This window comes from Ranitomeya imitator, chromosome 1 (assembly GCF_032444005.1).
Source record: "Ranitomeya imitator isolate aRanImi1 chromosome 1, aRanImi1.pri, whole genome shotgun sequence".
In the NCBI taxonomy this organism is placed as follows: domain Eukaryota; kingdom Metazoa; phylum Chordata; class Amphibia; order Anura; family Dendrobatidae; genus Ranitomeya; species Ranitomeya imitator.
The window spans coordinates 492513758-492528304 of record NC_091282.1 but is presented as its reverse complement, the minus strand read 5'-3'; the positions used below and the strand labels follow the sequence as shown (position 1 = coordinate 492528304).

Genomic DNA, 14547 nt, shown 5'->3' with positions numbered 1-14547 from the left:
TCGCCAGTTCATTTACCATCAGTACTGTACAACCTAAATTTCTGTTATCTGTGTCCTTGATCTGCTCATTGTCGTCATTTTCTGTCATGGCGTTTGTGGATTCAGGCGCTGCCTTGAATTTGATGGACTTTGACTTTGCTAGGCATTGTGGCTTTCCCTTGCAGCCTTTGCAGAATCCTATTCCTTTAAGGGGCATTGATGCTACACCCTTGGCTATAGATAAGCCCCAGTTTTGGATACAGGTGACCATGCGCATGGCGCCAGCCCACCAGGAAGATTGTCAATTTCTGGTGTTGCATAATTTGCATGATGCTGTCGTGCTGGGTTTCCCGTGGTTGCAGGTCCATAATCCTGTTTTGGATTGGAAGTCCATGTCTGTAACTAGTTGGGGTTTTCAGGGGGTTCATAATGATGTTCCCCTTCTCCATCTTCTGAAATTCCGGAGTTTTTGTCTGATTTCCAGGATGTATTCGATGAGCCTAAGTCCAGTTTCCTTCCACCGCATAGGGACTGCGATTGTGCTATTGACTTGATTCCAGGCTGTAAGTTTCCTAAGGGTCGACTTTTCAACCTTTCTGTACCTGAACATACCGCCATGTGGAGTTATATTAAGGGTATGTGTCCACGTTCAGGATTGCATCAGGATTTGGTCAGGATTTTTCATCAGTATTTGGAAGCCAAAACCAGGAGTGGAACAATTAGAGGAAAAGTATAATAGAAACATATGCTCCACTTTTGCATTTATCACCCACTCCTGGTTTTGGCTTACAAATACTGATGAAAAATCCTGACCAAATCCTGATGTAATCCTGAACGTGGACACATACCCTAAGGAGTCTTTGGAGAAGGGGCATATTCGTCCATCTTCTTCACCGTTGGGAGCGGGGTTCTTTTTTGTTGCTAAAAAAGATGGTTCTTTGAGACCCTGTATTGATTATCGCCTCTTGAATAAGATCACGGTCAAGTTTCAATACCCCTTACCTTTGCTTTCTGATTTGTTTGCTAGGATTAAGGGAGCTAGTTGGTTTACTAAGATTGACCTTCGGGGGGCTTATAATCTTGTTCGTATAAAGCAGGGTGATGAATGGAAAACTGCGTTTAACACGCCCGAAGGTCATTTTGAATACCTTGTGATGCCATTCGGACTCTCTAATGCTCCATCTGTTTTTCAGTCCTTCATGCATGATATCTTCCGGAGTTATCTTGATAAATTCTTGATCATATATTTGGACAATATTTTGATTTTTTCCGATGATTGGGAGTCTCATGTGCAGCAGGTCAGGATGGTATTTCAGATCCTTCGTGACAATGCCTTGTTTGTGAAAGGGTCTAAGTGTCTTTTTGGGGTGCAGAAGGTTTCCTTTTTGGGCTTTATTTTTTCTCCCTCATCTATAGAGATGGATCCGGTTAAGGTTCAGGCCATTCATGATTGGATTCAGCCCACATCCGTGAAGAGCCTTCAGAAATTTTTGGGTTTCGCTAATTTTTATCGCCGTTTCATTGTTAATATTTCCAGCGTGGTTAAACCCTTGACTGATTTGACTAAGAAGGGCGCTGATGTGGCGAATTGGCCCTCCGCGGCTGTCTCTGCCCTTCAAGAACTTAAACGTCGTTTTTCTTCTGCTCCAGTGTTGTGCCAGCCGGATGTTTCTCTTCCGTTTCAGGTTGAGGTTGACGCTTCTGAGATTGGGGCAGGGGCCGTTTTGTCTCAGAGGGATCTTGTTGGTTCCTTGATGAAACCGTGTGCCTTCTTTTCCCGTAAATTATAGTTTGCGGAACGCAATTATGACGTCAGCAATCGGGAGTTGTTGGCTATGAAGTGGGCATTTGAGGAGTGGCGACATTGACTTGAGGGAGCTAGGCACCGTATTGTGGTCTTGACCGACCATAAGAATTTGATTTACCACGAGTCTGCCAAACGGTTGAATCCTAGACAGGCTCGATGGTCCTTGTTTTTTTCTCGTTTTGATTTTGTGGTCTCGTACCTTCCTGGTACTGAGAATGTTAAGGCTGATGCCCTCTCTAGGAGTTTTTTGCCTGATTCTCCTGAGGTCTTGGAACCAGTCGGTATTTTGAAGGAAGGGGTGGTCCTTTCTGCCATTTCTCCTGATTTACGACGGGTCCTTTCTATGGATTTTATTTCCGATATTCCTGTTTCCCAAAGGATGTCGGTTATCTGGGTTGTTTGTGACCGATTCTCTAAGATGGTTCGTTTGGTGCCTTTGCCTAAATTGCCGCCTTCTTCTGATTTGGTTCCGTTGTTTTTTCAGCATGTGGTCCGTTTGCATGGTATTCCGGAGAATATTGTGTCCGACAGAGGTTCCCAGTTTGTTTCTAGGTTTTGGCGGGCCTTTTGTGCCAAGCTGGGCATTGATTTGTCTTTTTCTTCTGCATTTCATCCTCAGACAAATGGCCAGACTGAGCGAACTAATCAGACCTTGGAGACCTATTTGAGATGCTTTGTGTCTGCTGATCAGGATGATTCGGTGGCTTTTTTGCCATTGGCCGAGTTTGCCCTTAATAATCGGGCTAGTTCTGCTACTTTGGTTTCGCCTTTTTTTTGTAATTTTGGTTTTCATCCTCGTTTTTCTTCTGGGCAGGTTGAGTTGAGCCTTCTGACCTTCCTGGTGTGGATTATGTGGTCGACAGGTTGCAGCAGATTTGGGCTCATGTGGTGGACAATTTGGTGCTGTCTCAGGAGGAGGCTCAACGTTTTGCTAACCGTCGTCGGTGTGTTGGTTCCCGGCTTCGGGTTGGGGATCTGGTTTGGTTATCTTCCCGTCATGTTCCTATGAAAGTTTCTTCCCCTAAGTTTAAGCCTCGGTTTATTGGTCCTTATAGGATTTCTGAGATTATTAATCCGGTTTCCTTTCGCCTTGCGCTTCCGGCCTCTTTTGCTATTCATAATGTCTTCCATAGATCTTTGTTGCGGAAATATGTGGAGCCCGTTGTTCCCTCTGTTGATCCTCCGGCCCCTGTGTTGGTCGATGGGGAGTTGGAATATGTTGTTGAGAAGATTTTGGATTCTCGTTTTTCGAGGCGGAAGCTTCAGTACCTTGTCAAATGGAAGGGTTATGGCCAGGAGGATAATTCTTGGGTTTCTGCCTCAGATGTCCATGCCGCTGATTTGGTTCATGCCTTTCATCTGGCTCATCCTGATCGGCCTGGGGGCTCTGGTGAGGGTTCGGTAACCCCTCCTCAAGGGGGAATACTGTTGTGAATTCTGCTTTTGGGCTCACTCCGGTGGTTGTAGATGGTAATGCAGTTGTGCCTGGACTGCAGGATTGGACAGGTGTATCTGCTAATTGCAAAGCTGACTGGGGTATTTAGCTTTGCAGGACTCATTAGTCCCTGCCAGTTGTCAATGTTCTATTGCCAGTATTGGTTCTCTGCCTGGCCTCTCCTGCCTGCTGCCATTTCAGCTAAAGATAAGTGTCTTATTCTTTTCCTTAGGCTCACAGGCTGTGTGTCTATTTTTTCGTGCGGTTTATAGTTTCTATTTTGTTCCAGCTTAGACTGTCCTGTTGTTTTCTCAGTCTGGTTGGATTAGCTGGAGTTGCAGATATACTCTCCACACCTTTAGTTAGGTGGTGGAGTTTTTGTATTTTTCTGCTGTGGATATTTTGTAGTTTTTGTGCTGACCGCTTAGTATCCTGTACTATACTTCCCTATCTAAGTAGAAGTTGCCTCCTTTGCTAAATCTGTTTTCCGCCTGCGTGTGTCTTTTCCTCTCCTACTCACCGTCATTATTTGTGGGGGGCTGCCTATACTTTGGGGGTCTACTCTGAGGCAAGTCAGTTTTCCTATTTTCTATCTTTAGGGATAATTAGTCCTCCGGCTGTGTCGAGGTGTCTAGGTCTGGATAGGCACACCCCACGGCTACTTCTAGTGTCTGTGATAAGTTCAGGGTTAGCGGTCTGTATAGTTACCACTACTCCAGCGAAGGTTTTTTCATGTTGTTCCAAGGCCGCCTGATCATAACAGTAGCTGTGCTATATGCTACACATTTTGCACTTTTACAAATGTTCTACGTTAATACTTTTTAATGTTTACTTTAATAAGTTTTCCATTAAAAAATTGTCATATTCAATGTATGCAGTTTTTTCTTCGCAGCAAGTTCTGCTAACAATAAAATGTCTACTGGTAACTGAGGAAGAGGGAGTAGGTCACAGAAATTGGCATATAAGGGGTTAACTTATATAAAGCCCCTCTGCTGTATGGTATTGTAGAATTTACTATAGCTATCACTCATGTAAGAAGTGAAATCTGGCATTGTACTATACCTATATTTCTTTGCTGTATCTGTGCATCATGAATCGTGGTATGTGTTAAAAGGGGGGGGGGGGGGAGGGGCACTGAGACTCTTTCGCCCGGGGTCCTCAAAAACCTGGAGCCCGACCTGCTGTGATCCCAGCTGCCTTGAGATCTTTTAACAAGTTCCCCCGTTTGTAGTTTAAGGCTGATCTCTCACCTTCCTCATGATCAAGGATACCCCACGAGGTGAGATTTTGCATGGTGCGCCAGATTGATGTCAATTGACAGTCATTTTGTATTTCTTCCATTTTCTGACTATTGCACCAACAGTTGTTTCCTTCTCACCCAGCATCTTACTTATGGTTTTGTAGCCCATTCCAGCTTTTTGCAGGTCGATGATCGTCCCTGACATCCTTGTAAAGCTCTTTGGTCTTGCCCATGTTGTAAAGGTTAGAGTCTGACTGATAAATTGAGTCTGTGGACAGGAGTCTTTTATAAAGGTGACTATGTAAGACCGCTGTCTTTAATTCAGGTAACAAATTTATTAGGAGCGTCTAACTGGTCTGTAGGAGCCAGAACTCTTAATGGTTGGTAGGGGATCAAATACTTATTTCTCACTGCAAAATGCAAATTGATATAATTTATACAATGTGATTTACTGGATGTTATTCTATCTCTCAATGTTAAAAATAACCTACCCTTAAAATTATAGACTGTTCATGTCTTTGTCAGTGGGCAAACTTACAAAATTAGCAAGGGATCAAATACTTATCTCCCCCACTGTAAACCCATATACTTTCTGCATCAAATCGAGTTTTGAAGATCTCTGCTTTGTCGGTTATTAGGAACCGTTTATCTCTCCTGGTCACATAATGTTTGCACAATTCTACTGTTTACTATAATGCAGTTTAGAGCTATGATATGTAACAAGACCTCGGCTTCTGTTATATCGTGACCAGGACAGATTGACTGTAACTAAAGTCGTATTGTATCCATTGAATGAAGGCAAGCAGAGATCTTGAAAACTGTAAAAAATAGCTATGTGAAAGTGACTGGAAAAAATGTAACATTTTTGCTATTCATAATTAAACGTTCTAATTAAAGTTCATTTAAAAGTGGGACTGTACCACCAGAAGGAATTGAGCTAGTGTTAGAACATTTCTCATTCTGTAATCGCTTTTTATATCCGTGTGAATTTTATATTTCACACATCTGCAGGTAGGTAAGGCCGGCTACACACGTTGCGGATTTGATGCTGATTTTAGGCTGCATATTTACAGCGTTTCCGCTTCAAAATCTGCACGTGTTCCATGAGGATCGTGTTGTGAATTTCACCCTATGCATTGCAGAAGTGTAGATCGCAATATAATCTGCACAAAGCACTCATGTACGGTACTTCAGATTTTAACATACACACAATGAGGCAATTTATGTGCTGAACTTTTCCGCAGAATGTAGATGGGATTTTTACAAAAACTTCTTTAATGTGTGTGGGAAATCCGCATTGTGTCCGCACCTTGTACATCCAGTCTGAGAGTGATCACTCTACTGAACATGTAAATTAGCCATAAACCACAGAAGTGGAATTGAATAGTTAAGATTTATAAAGAATGTCGCATTATAGGTCCATATGCAATCATGTATTACATGTATGGCATGGCATCAATTTTTTGCATTAATTCTCCTTTTTTCTAGGAATCCCCCACATCCATTTATCAGCATGCTTGAAAACAGACCCAGCTGCTGGCCTGTCCTTCTGCAGCAGATCTCTGCAATGTCTCTACAGTCCCCAGACTGGTAATACAATCTCAAACAACAGTTCTTAAAAGTATCCATAATGTTAACAACTGATATTCGTTAGTGACTGTGGAAGTCAGAAGGGTAGCCTGTGGGCAAAATGAATGCTTTAACAACACTTAAAACCTACAAATTCAGGTTGCGGTGTAGGGGGAAATGAACTCCCAACGTTTGATTTAACCTTGAGTACAAAATGTTTATTCAAGCATAATAATCATTATAATTTTTATTATTTAATTTTTTTTATTACTTTGTAGGTACACTGTAGACAAAGGTCTGCTTGGAGACTAGCAGTCTCACAGCAATGGGATTCTTTTTCACCATTCATATTTCTCCTCTGTTAAAGGCTATCTGTCACTAGGTTTTTGCTATGAAATCTGGGCCCACCATAATGTAGGAGCAGACCTCCTGATTACAGCAACGTGTCAGTTACTAGCAGGTACGGACTGGGGCTGAAATTCAGCCCTGGCATTTGAAATCACACAGGCCCATGTTGTCCCCATCACCATGAACCAGATGGGATATATTACTAATATTGCCCTGGATGGAGGAAAGGAAGATTTATATAAAAATAAAGATTATTATTATTATTATTATTATTACTCCAAGACCAATATTTCTAATGATACGAGAGGTCTGCTCGAGTAAGTGATGGAGTCAGCGACTTTGTGCTCCGTCACAACTCTTAACAGTATGGCTATCTTGAGAACGCCGATTTTGTTAACAATGTAGCAGTCAAGGCAGCCCATGACCAGACAGGCCCTTGTAACATTTGCCAGATGGCCAGTCCGGCTCTGGTTAGGAGGATGTGTTATGCTGTTTCAATGCAATCCCTGTTTTGAGATTATGCCTAGAGGACCCCTGGCCTTGTGCTTCCTAGCCCAACCTCACCTCCGGCCCTTATTAGCAGTTTTGTCACTATGCAACGTACACAGTTGTAGTCTGCGGTGGGGTTATACAAAGCTCAGCAATTGAGGCTCTGCTAGAAATGCAGCAGAGAAACCTGTGATTCTATCATAACGGCAGAACTCGGTTAACTAAGTAATACATCGCTGGAATCATGATCTGTCCCCACCTCATGCTGCTATCAGATTCAATAGCAAAAACCTGCTGATAGATTCCCTTTAACCCTGCTGTTCTGTTGGTCAAAAATGACCGACTTTGAACTTCAATATTCTTTAAAATATTCAAGATGCGGCTCTGAAACCCGTGGCCGACCGACCCATCCTCATTTAAGTCAATCAACCACAAGTTTCAGAACCGCATCTTGAACACCCCAAAAAATACCAAAGTTCAAAATAGGTCTCCCCAGACCGAACAGAACAGCAGGGTTAAGTCATGTGATCAAATGAGGTTCTTAGAAATTACATTGTTTATGTTCTCTTAGGGAGTCAAAATATCCGTCACCAAAACTGTCTGTATGTTTAAATAGCATTGCCTGTACCACTGTACCAGAGAAGTGTTTCACAAGGAGAAATTGTGTGGAATAGGGCGAGAGAAACTTCTGTCACAGTTACTGATTATTACTAGACAGTGCTTATCACTTAGCTAATATGAAGGCGATCACAGTTCAGCCTCCTGACTGTATACTAATGATATAATTGCTTATTTAGGAGCATATAAACTGAAGAGTACTTTTATTGGTACCTATTTTTATTTTTGAAATTCACCGGTAGCTGCTGCATTTTCCACCCTAGGCTTATACTCGAGTCATTAAGTTTTCCCAGTTTTATTGTGGCAAAATTAGGGGGGTCGGCTTATACTCGGGTCGGCTTATACTCGAGTGTATACGGGTAACTTAAAATGATGGTTACTTTATAAATAAAACATGCTGAAGCCCTTGAGCTGCTCTGTAACAGAATTTTTTTAAGCAATGCTTCATTGGAAGTAATGACACTCTGGAAGATGTTGGCACTATATATAAGTAATGGAAATAAATAATATATTGATGCATAATGTTGGTCTCAAACATATAAACTTTATTAAGTGTTAAAAATAAAATACAGTTCAGAAAATGAACAAATTTTAATGCAGCATGTAAGGTTACAGGCTCGTAGAAGGTTGTCGGTCTGAGGAGCATGAATATCTCAAGGAACTTGTTGACATGGCATGCACACCCTTCCAGAATCAAAATAGACAAATAGGAAGGGCACTTATAGGTCAAAGAAAGCAGATTAGATGAATATATAATGCCGTACCTCAGGACCATAGGTGATGCATAGCCACAGTGCCCACATCTGACGAATCTTTCTGTACCATGCTTCTAATGGTGCTTAATTTTCACATCGCATAATATTAACACATGATCCAACCATTGATGGCTGTAAAAATGAGGACTTCCATCTTGGAAGCAATATGGATTCTAGCAGTGAGGACTGTAAATTGAGATAGTCTAAATATTACATTTGGCACATTCATTTGTATGTCTCCTAATAAGATAATGGCCTTATGTAAATTCATTAATGTTAAAGGGGATATTTGGGCACGTAGCTGCTAACAGAGGCAACTACCTGTTTGTTGCACTGGTCATTGACCGCTCCTGCCGAACATTCAGCTGCTCCCTCTAAACAGAGCAGCAGTTTCTCTTCCTGTTGACAGGGCAGGACTACTGGTGTCATGCTGATTGACAACCGGCTATTCCCTGCCTAATTGGCATGACACCAGTAGTCCCACCTTGTCAACAGGAAGAGAAACCACTGCTCTGTTGACAGAGTAGCTGAATCTCTGGCAGGAGCGGTCAATGACTGGTGCCAGGTACAACAGACAGGTGGTTGCCTCTGTTAGCAACTATATGCCTTTTTTAAAGTCCCAGATTTCCTCTTTAACGTCCAGTAGGTTCCTGGATGTTTGCATAGAATAAAATGTTCCCTCTACACACCAAAGCATGTCTGGGTTTGTTACTCTTGGCTTCATCTTCCTTGTCAGAGGCTTCACGTAGGCAGCTAACAGTGACAGCAGGGGTAGTGTACACAGCCGGGGGATATCAAGGAGGGGCTCTGGAAGCTACTGCCATGTTATTGTCCCAAGCTGCCAAAATCAACTTCACATATATTGTACAAATTGGCTCCCTCTACAAAGCCAACAGAGAGCTGTCTTGGCATCACTCTTCTCTGCATGACAACATGTGAAATATTAGAGCTGAGTAACGTTGAGGAAACTGTTATAAATCAGTCAAGATACATTGCTAAATTACACATTTTCACTTTCCCATTTCTTGAATGGAGCTAGTGAGTGAAGGAGTGCTGCAATCTGTAAATTATCAGGGAATCCAGTGTAAGGCTGTGTGTAGCTGCCTGTAGGTTAGGGAAGATGGGTAATGTATTCCATCTCCAGACTTCTGCCATTGATTGTAGCTTTTCCATGTCTAATCCACTTCAAAAATTAACATTTTAACATTAGAAAGATCTCGAACATGTTCATACTTGGAGGAAACTGTATTTGATCATGTACATTTTTCAGTTTAATTTAGATGTATGAAAGCAGGCCACACCCGGAGGTCACATGAATGTAAAAAAACCGCCACATCGATGAAAATGGATGAGACTCTGATTTTTTTTTTTATACGCTTGTCTTCAGCCGGCCTGAGCCAAAGTTCACATGAGCGTGAAATCGTCCAAGTATCATCTTGACAGACGGACGATTTTTCATCTGTATTGTCTTTCGTATGGCTTTTTTGGGGGGTCTGGCATCTGTTATTACACATTAGCAGTTAATAAAATTAAAAAGACCTAAAACAGTTTCCCAAGCTAACAATTGCAATGTATCCATAAAATTGGACGCTTTATGGCTGCATAGAATCCGTGTTTGTTGTATTTTTGCATACCCATAGACATATGGAAAAGACTAGTGCATGCTGCAGTTTTTTTTTTTTACTCCTACTTGGTTTATAAAAAATAAAAACTTCTTATCTGAGCAGCCCAGTTAAATAATATTGGTCTGAGTGCTGTCCGTTTTTTCACGGACAGTTCTCAGACCAAAAATATTGTCATTTGAACTTGGCCTTACAATGACAGCCAGCCTTTACTGCCTCTTAGGCCCTGGCTTAGGCCAGATCTTATAGGCCTATAGTAATTGTAGGGCGGTCACACCCATGACACCTCATGCTCTCATTGCAGAGACACCACTGGGGTGGGGTGATGGTGAGACCCCCTTTCTCTGTGTAGCCAGTAAAGGTACCGTCACACTCAACAACGCTGCAGCGATATAGACAACGAGCCGATCGCTGCAGCGTCGCTGTTTAGGTCGCTGTAGAGACATCAAACACGGCAACTCCAGAACGATGCAGGAGCGATCCAGTGACGTAACGGCGACTCACTTATTGTTCTCGCTCCATTTAAAAACATTGCTGGCGTCGTTGCTTTTGATGTCAAACATGACGATACACGCCGATCTAGCGACCAAATAAAGTTCTGGACTTCTAGCTCCGACCAGCGATGGCACAGCGGGATCCAGATCGCTGCTGCGTGTCAAGCACAACGAGATCGCTATCCAGGACGCTGCAACGTCACAGATTGTTGTCGTTCTCGTTGTAAAGTTGCTGAGTGTGACGGTACCTTAAGACCTCACACTAATCGATTACACAGAGGGTTCTTAATCTTATTGTGCCCCAGCTGTCCTCTGCTGTTCTGCTGATCGTCCCATTGTGACTGGATGTCAGACATTTTGACATAATTAGTACATTTTCGCTGGGCTATGACCTAAAAATAGATTTAATTTTTTCCAAAGGATGATTCTTTATTTTTTAAACTAAAGGACTAAAAACGCATCATTTACATATGGAATCGCATGCCCAAGATTCCCTTAATATATGCCAATTATTAAAAGGGACACTCCTGATAATCCGTGTAGTGAAGGTGTTGTCCCCATTCATGAAATTATGGGCTAATCTGCGATAGTTATAAAACACATCACTACTTATTCTTTCCAGGTCCATCACGGTCTCTCTTCTCCACTGCCGTTGTCTCTGTTGTTTGTCTGCAGCGCTGAAAGAGTATTGAGAGCGTTGCAGCTAATCGGTGAGAAAAGTAGCATTGCCTGTGTAAATAGCAAGTGCTACTGAGCTCAATGATTGGCTGCAGTGCTGATTATGTGACATCAGCTCTGCAGACAAACGGAGAGTGGAGGAGAGCCAGTGTTGGACTTGAGGAAAGTAAGTATGGTAACTTTTTTATTATAAGTGTCATAACTAATAACCCATAGTTTTCTGAAAGGAAGAATGGAGTTTCTACATCAGTATTTTATGTACGGTACATGAAATATCCCACAGACAGTGCTGATCTGTAGCACATATAAGCATCAGTTCAGATTTACTAGTTTTCCATAATGTTATGGAGTGAAGTTGCAATGGTCACCCAAGAAAAATATTAAATTTGTAGCTTGAAGGATGTCTGTATAACACCAGAACTGCTCATATACAGACCTAGCAGCAAAAGAGAGAGAACAAAGGAAGAACTGTAAGTTTGCATAAGCATAGCTGAAAATCCAACAGCTGTTGGACCAATATAAGTTACAAATGGTTATTCAGAATACTAGGTGATCCATACAGGAGAATTCAGGGATACTTTCAGCTATGTCTTTAAAGGGGTATTCTCAAGTTTGGAAGTTAGACCATATCCGTGAATAAGGGGTATCTTAACTGATTGCTGGGGTCAGACCATTGGAACCACTCTGATCCTGAGAACCATGGCTCTGAAGAGCCCCATGTAAACGAAGCAGTAGTCAATCATGTGCACTGCCGCTTCATTCATTTTTATTCGCACTGTTGAAAATGGCCGAGTTCTGCTCTCATCCTGTCTATGGCAATCACTGAAGAATTAATGGAGTGACATTGCACATTATCTACCACCACTGCATCATACAGGACTCTTCATCACACGGGACTCTTCATCACACGGGACTCTACATCACACGGGACTCTACATCACACGGGACTCTACATCACACGGGACTCTACATCACACGGGACTCTACATCACACGGGACTCTACATCACACGGGACTCTACATCACACGGGACTCTACATCACACGGGACTCTTCATCACACGGGACTCTACATCACACGGGACTCTTCATCACACGGGACACTACATCACATGGGACTCTACATCACACGGGACACTTCAGAGCCCAGGTTCTCGGGATCACTAAGCGCATCAGCTGTTGGTGCACCTGCAATCGAGAAATTACCCTTGATCCTCAGGACAGGGGATGACTTCCAAAATGGAGGCTACCCCTAAAAGTGCAAATGTCCTTAAATGTAAATCTAGATGTGATGTTAATGAACCTTTTATTATTAGAACTAAATTTTAGGTTAAATTTAATGTAATTGTTTTCTGTATTTTTGTAGGAATGAACCATCTACGATTAACACTCTGACACCTTTTCTGAGATACTTGTTTTGTGAGCCATCACAGCTGCAAGAGTTGTGTGCTCTCCGAATGGGCATAAGAAAAGCTCTACTTCATTCACATCCCAGTACCTGTAAAGCTGAGAGCCCATCGGCTGCAGAAGAACAAGTCGTTCGCCTGTTATTTGATTTAATAAGCTTTATGCAAGTAAGTGGATATTTGCTTTCTGGAGGTAGATGGGAACCCAAGGGGTTAGCTTTATGATCACGCTCCACTGTCTGTAACTTGGGGTGCATGAGTCATTGTTAGACATTGCTTTCAAACTACATCAAACAAGGGGTGAGGACCTCAGAAACCAAAAATCGTTGGGGATTCTTTTCTCTTTTTATGAGAAACATAACAGTATGGTTTCTTTACAGCCTTTATGTAATTCAATCTTCATCCCTGTGTGTGTTTTTTTTTTTTTTTTTTTAACATGAAGGCAGTAGTAATAGATAACACACAAGTAACATGTCTGGTGTGACTTCATCTTGAGCACGATCTTTCTTCAGCTTGTTAACATAGATCTCTTGTTATCTGCCATTATTCAGCATGGGAAGCATGAAGGCCTCTTAAGTTCCAACCTTGTATGCTGATTTTGTCAAGTTAGGCTTAAAGCACCACTGTCTGCAGATTAAGTGTAAATGGTGCTGTTTTCCTTTGTATTATGGTTTGCGAATATGCAAGAGTTAACGTTTGAGATGAAGGGGGTGTTAAAGACTGCATAGTATCCATTTCAGATTTCCCAGCAGAGCAGCTGGTCCCATGCTGAGCAGTCCAACTTGGAAGGCGAGTGATCTTACCATGGAGCATATTGGCCTGCTCGTTGTCATTGCCAAACATCTCCTTGACTGTTGTATTCCGGTGCCAACGTATACAGCTCTAGACAAAGCAACTGTTTCATGGAAAGTGTCATCTGTGCCGTGTAAGAGCTGGAGCACTCAGATCACGATAAATAGAACCAGCTTTGGGGTATGTTCACTGCAGTGTTGGTCCTGATTCCTTCCAGGTTTAGCTGGTTATTTTGGCCAAGGATAAATGTGTAAATGGTATATTATGCTTCAGAATTCTTCTTATTGATACACTGAGATGATGTGAATATGAGATTCTGGAACAGAAATGGTCTACAATTTACAAGTGTTTATTTGCCTAATAAAAGCTGTAAAGATTCAACTGTGCTAATATTTTGTGTCACTTTACGGTGATTCTCCATTATAGAGTCAATATAATAAACATTCACACTTAACAAGAGCAAATTTTGCTTTGAAAAATATTCATAAACCAGTAACCCGACTTAATAACATTAATTACATTTTACAGTGTTTTTTTTTGTTTTTTTTTACGACTATAGATCTCATCACGAATTTGAGATGGCGTTGGTCAAAATCTGAGTATTATAAATGCCCTTCTATAATAACACTGTCCTACATCAATTTTGGTGACTCTAATATATATTGTGAATTTTGGTGTGCTGAATCCAAAAATCACATCCATTTCCTCCAGTCACATCTGTTTTTTCCCCCCAAACACTGTTTACTAAGGAACTCTTATAGGCTGTGTTGGAAATTAGCCAAAAAAACTGTGGACGCCGTATGCCAGCTAATTCAATAAGAATACTGAAGTGCTGTGCACATGATCAGTAATTTTCCTTTGAGTATTTGCAGTGCGTTTTTTTTTTCTGCAGCATGCCAATTTTTGTGTGGTTTTTAGCGTTTTTCACCCAATGACTTCAATCGAGTCAGACAAATCCACAGCAAAAACAGTTATAAAAATGTTAGCGGATTTGCTGCATATTTGCTGAGTTTTTGATTGCATTTTATTGACTTCCTAATGTGTTTCCCATGCTGTCACCTGTGTGACAGCAATTGAAAAACCTGTGAGGCAGTTCTGATCGGTGGTAACATTTCCGCCGATAAGACCATTACCGCCGTCAGAGCTCTGCGGGATCACACTGTCAAATGTCAGTGTGACTCCGCAGCTGTAACTGTGACCTGTGGTAAAAAGTTTACCACAGGTTAGCAGATCAGACTACTACTCTCATCAGGCTACATCTGCTGTCATTGATGACAATGATGGCAGATGCCGCTGATGTGAGAAGTAGTCTCTCC

General features: G+C 41.8%; 1 protein-coding gene across 2 annotated transcripts in view; it reads left to right on the top strand.

Moving 5' to 3' along the window:
- The window catches only part of FOCAD (focadhesin), a 458830-nt gene that overhangs the window by 61130 nt on the left and 383153 nt on the right, over nt 1-14547 (top strand). For both annotated transcript variants that reach the window (XM_069765982.1, XM_069765975.1), the window contains exons 6-7: nt 5950-6051; nt 12400-12607. In XM_069765982.1, the coding sequence (XP_069622083.1) occupies nt 5950-6051; nt 12400-12607 (310 nt within the window). The remainder of the gene's footprint in view (nt 1-5949; nt 6052-12399; nt 12608-14547) is intronic.